The sequence below is a fragment of the Maylandia zebra genome, linkage group LG19 (genome assembly GCF_041146795.1).
Source record: "Maylandia zebra isolate NMK-2024a linkage group LG19, Mzebra_GT3a, whole genome shotgun sequence".
In the NCBI taxonomy this organism is placed as follows: Eukaryota; Metazoa; Chordata; class Actinopteri; order Cichliformes; family Cichlidae; genus Maylandia; species Maylandia zebra.
Genome location: NC_135185.1, coordinates 7,348,315 through 7,353,132, shown reverse-complemented (window position 1 = coordinate 7,353,132; position 4,818 = coordinate 7,348,315). Strand labels below are relative to the sequence as shown.

The following is a 4,818-nucleotide window of genomic DNA, read 5'->3' as shown; positions in this document are numbered from 1 at the left end:
TAAAGGACAGAGCACAATGGCTCTATTGTTTCACGTATTCTTTCTGTATGAAGTCGTCTGTAAACTGCTGAGTCTTTGGACCGGCTCCAACCTTGAACTTTCTTTCTTAATTTTGGTCAGAACTGAGCACAGCTCGTCTCTGCCTGTGGAGCATATTTAGTATTAGAAGTAGGCGCAAAAATATTAATCTGCTGTTCCCTTTGAAGTGGTAAATGTTGCAAACGTGACAGGAGAAAGGAAAAGTTGCACACAGAGCAGGCTGTAAATTTAAAACAAAGCATGTTTTCGTATCATGAGGGTACAAGTTTAATCTCTTTGTAATGCTGTACAGAAATATTGACAGAACAATAATATAGAAAAAAAAACATACTTCAGAAATGTACGTGTTGAAAGTTTCGAGGATTAATTTTCCTCAGAGAAACATTTCGTTTAACTCCTTACTGGAAACTTAACTCTCCGCGTTTTGATTTCCTCTAGATGAATATCGCAATCTGGAGATCAGCTGACACTTTAGCCTTGTCAGTAATTCACTGGAGGTCTTTCACTGGAAGTTTGAAGTTGTCTCACTTTTCCTTATAATTAGTACAAAAATGCATAGTTCTTTCTGGGGAATTTCCCAAATTCTAAGGAAATGTGAAAGCATCTGTGTGAACTTTTCTTAATTTTAGGAACAATTTTTGTTTTGGTGTCATTTTATTTTATTTTTTTTACGTATTGAACATCATTAGCAGTGGCAGATAGAGGCAGGAAGAGGCCCGGTATAAGCAGGCAAACTACCTGGTACTAAAATTGTCTTCTGAGAGCAAAAACCACCCGACAAACACTAATCGCTGATCTGAAAGTAAGAAAAATGGACTAAACAGAATAAAAGAGTCGTGCTGTAAACTTGACTTTAAACCACTACACTCAAGCCATAGATTCTTGTTAAACTCTGAGTACAAGCAGAATATTTATAAAGCTGGAAAAGGAACTTGAAAAGACCCACACAATAAAAATAATATGTAAATAATAGGTGAACATGACATACTAAAAAAAATGTTCATAGTATTTTTTTTTATGCAAGTTGTTTGACTTTACAACTGATTATTAAATTAAAGTAAATTCATGGGGAATACATTTAAATTACAATGCAGACCTGAATGCACCTCATGCCCTGTTTAAAAGGATGCATGACAATACAGTAGATAGCACACAGCATTTATTTGTGATGGTAGATGAATCTGCTTATGTGCTGAATATAACGTATAAAGAAAAACAAAGGCAACAGAAGATACATAAGCCATTCAGTGATTGTCACATTGAATCCTGAGTGAAACCATAGTATAGGATATAGCTTTAGTGTACAGATCTGGGGGTTTAGTGAGAGCATTTCTTCTGCGTTTTGCAAAGCTAATATTCTGCTTTAACCAAACTATGTTCAGACAACAGTAGATAAAAAAAAGCCTATTTGCATAAATAGCATAAATAGTCACCAACTACTTTCATAATTTACAAAAATACATATTTATAAAGCACACGCGTATTTAAATGAGCCTTAGTGCTGCGGTTTTAGTCAACATGGAGATATTAAAAAAATAAGGCAAGCTCACGTTTAAGTTTACTTGTCTGTGAAATCAGTTATTATGTGTCTAAATATACAAAGAAACCTGTCATAGTATTGGGCACTTTCATGTCATGTGATTGTTGTTTTGAGGTAATGGCGGTCTCACGAAGGCAACTTTGGCAGATTTGCATTGACTGCGACTCAACTATGTGATCTGATAGAAGAATTTGGCTGCTCCGGAGAAAAATGGGCCACACTTGGCAAATGCATGTTTACATCTTAAGCGGTTTTATCTAAAAAGCAAAAGTAACATTCAAATAAAAAAAAATAAAATAAAGTTTTTCAAAAAATGCAGTTTTCAGTGGCAGCCTTTTTTTTTTTTAAAACCACTGAGAGCTTTGATATAGTCATGAAAAAGAAGAAAAAAGAGAAGTGCTTCATTTTTGTTACACTTTCAGGCTGACCTTTCCACCGTTTTAATGTTAAAAGTTAAATTAACTTAAAAAATATTTCGTGTTCTTTAATCTGTCTGGCATGTTGATCGGTGAAGGAAGTGTTGTGTTTTTTTATGTGGTGGAGTGCAACCCAGCCTGTACTTAGATCTCGCTGCAGAAATAAATGCATGCAAGCATGCGTTTGAGTCATAGAGCAAAAATAAGTCCCTGCAACAGTGTGACGCTGTGGTTAAAGCAGGTCCTATAGCTCAGTGCCTTCCCTGGGATAGATCAAGCTGTTGACACTGAAACTGTTATAGAAGTGACTGTTGAACTGTCCGCTCTGCCCTCCGCCAAACGTGTTGTAGTACACTCCACGGTTAAAATGCAAGCTCTCGCTGTGCTCTGATGGCCCCGTGTCCTGCCCGCTGTGGTTGGGGTGGTATGGGCTCAGGGCGGTTATGTTCCTGTTCGAGAGCTCGTTCACCAGTCCAAGGGACCCCTGTCGGCTGGGGCCCCCCGAGCTGAGCGTGGACATATTGCTGTAAAAGTTATTAAAACAAGGAGCAGAGGAGGCCAGTCCAGGCGGGGACGCAGATGCGGATGTTTTGTGGTTCTCGCTCATCACTTCCATCTCTGGGGAGGAAGGCCCCAGGAGCTGAGGACTGTCTGAGGGTTTCAGTGGGGCAGCCGCTGTCGGCCTACCATCCTCAACCTTTGTGGCACCCACAGCTGCTGCTGCTGCTCCTCCTGCGCTGCTCTGATCCGATCGTCTTTTCCTTTTCCTGCGGAAATTTCCGTTATCAAACATCTTCTCACAGTTTGGATCCAACGTCCAGTAGTTCCCCTTCCCTGCAAGTGGAAATGAGAGACACATCACAGCTGAATTACTTCAGTTTTGTAATATTGAAACATTACCTGATCAGAATTTGTCTGACTAAATAAAATCCTAAATTTCTTTCTGATGCCATTTTTTAAAGCTTCCCGTCAAACTTTACAGTACAAATCAAAGCAATGTGAATGAACCTTAAAAGAAATGATCTATAAGAGATGTCTGTGTCACGGAAGCTAAGATCCAATAGGTAAAAATGTACTGTATTATACTGCCATCCCTAGTTTCCTATTATCTGCACTACTGGACACTTGGGAGTTCTCTTGGCACCTCTTCCTGAGCTGACTGTCTTTCTAGTCTAGACTGAAGTACAGGTTAGAATGAAAAACAACATTCCAGTCATAGTGTACAATACTAGCACTGCTTTAAAAATACTACAATAGACTACTGAAGGTAGTGCAGAGGAACATAAACTGTACTACATTATTGTATACAGTCTGCTCATATTTATCCGTCTGTCTATATAAAGTAGTGCTACTTGTTTTCCATTGCAATATGAAAAGCACATACCTGACCTGATCATATTGACTTATTGGCAATAAAAAAAAAAAAACACTTTACAAAGCATCAACCAGGGTTTTACGCACATATCTGCTTAGGCACTATAAAATGAAGTTATTTAACTATTCATATTAATTTTTAAAAGTTTCAATTTTGATTGATTGAACGAAATTTTCTATTTAACTGATCACCACTGAGCCCTCCCGATGAGTAAACTCCATGTATTAAACGCCTCAACACTTTTGATGTACTAATAACGTTTTCTGTGATGCGTTCACGGTACCTGGATCGTCCTCGTCCCTCGGCACTTTTTTGAAACAGTCGTTGAGAGACAGGTTGTGCCGGATAGAGTTCTGCCAGCCCGCTTTGCTCTTCTTATAGAAGGGGAAATTGTCAGCCACGTACTGGTAAATCTGACTCAGGGTCAGCTTCTTCTCGTGCGCATTCTGGATGGCCATGGCGATGAGCGCCGAGTAGGAGTAGGGTGGACGGACCAACTTCAGCAGCTCCTCCTGGCTGGCGATGGACAACCAGCCCAGGTCGGGCCCGCCGAATCCAGGTGAGTTTGTTATGAACTGCCGCTGCGAGCCGTAGGAGGGCGGGATGAACGACGGGTTGTTGCCGTGCAGGTATGAAGCGGACGAGTTGACGCTCGGCCCGTTGAGCCACAGGTAGGGATTTGGAGACGACGCGTAGTCCCCGAGGCCGTAGCCAGCGGGCCTTTGCGCACCTTGGAGGCTCGGCTGGTGGTACATGCTGCTGAAGTTGTCGCAGTAGACAGCAGCCGCCATATCCGGGGCCTCCTGGGCGCCTTTGGGTGGGAGAGAACCGACGGTAGGGGAGGTGTGGTGGTGCTGGTGATGGGACTGAGGATCGATGGAGTTCATCACTCCCCGCGGGAAATCCTAAAAAGAAATGCTGAAGCGATTCAGGTGTCCTCTCCCCGGTGGTGCGCGCACAGCAGCAACAAGTGTCAGGGAGGATGGAGGAGTTTGGGGAGTTTTAATAGTATAAACCCTTGACAGGAGCCACATGCGAGCGCTTTTCCCAACAGCCAATAAACACACACGGTGAGTAAACGGGGGTGTGGTCACGCTCTAGCTCATTCATCAGAGAGTGGGTCAGTGGTTCTCAAAATGTTTCCCCTCCTTAAACCTCCCGGAGAGACACAACAGACACCCGCTGGGTTCAGATTTTCTCCGAGGGGTGGAAGCTGTGATCATTTAGCCTCAGTCAACAAACAGCGAACGTGGCTCAGACTGTAATAATCGCTTTTAGATGGGATTTCCTGGCCTGCTCACTTAGACCTGCACTAGAATTTACTTTTTTCAAGCCACCGAATGTCCCTTTCCCCCCTTCCTTCACTAATATTAAGTACTGTAAACGTTATTTTGGTTGGATTGTAAATACCGAGAGCTGACAGCAGATCTTTGGGCAGGCAAACCCAT

General features: G+C 42.2%; 1 protein-coding gene across 1 annotated transcript; it reads right to left on the bottom strand.

Annotated features, from left to right (window-relative positions):
• Positions 1-282: 282 nt before the first annotated feature.
• foxi2 (forkhead box I2) lies at positions 283-4,371 on the bottom strand. The gene is made up of 2 exons (XM_004554772.3): positions 3,654-4,371; positions 283-2,829 (listed from the first exon to the last, which is right to left on the bottom strand). The coding sequence occupies exons 1-2, from the start codon at positions 4,255-4,257 to the stop codon at positions 2,240-2,242; spliced, it is 1,194 nt and encodes a 397-aa protein (XP_004554829.3). The 5' UTR covers positions 4,258-4,371; the 3' UTR covers positions 283-2,239.
• Between the last annotated feature and the right edge of the window lie 447 nt (positions 4,372-4,818).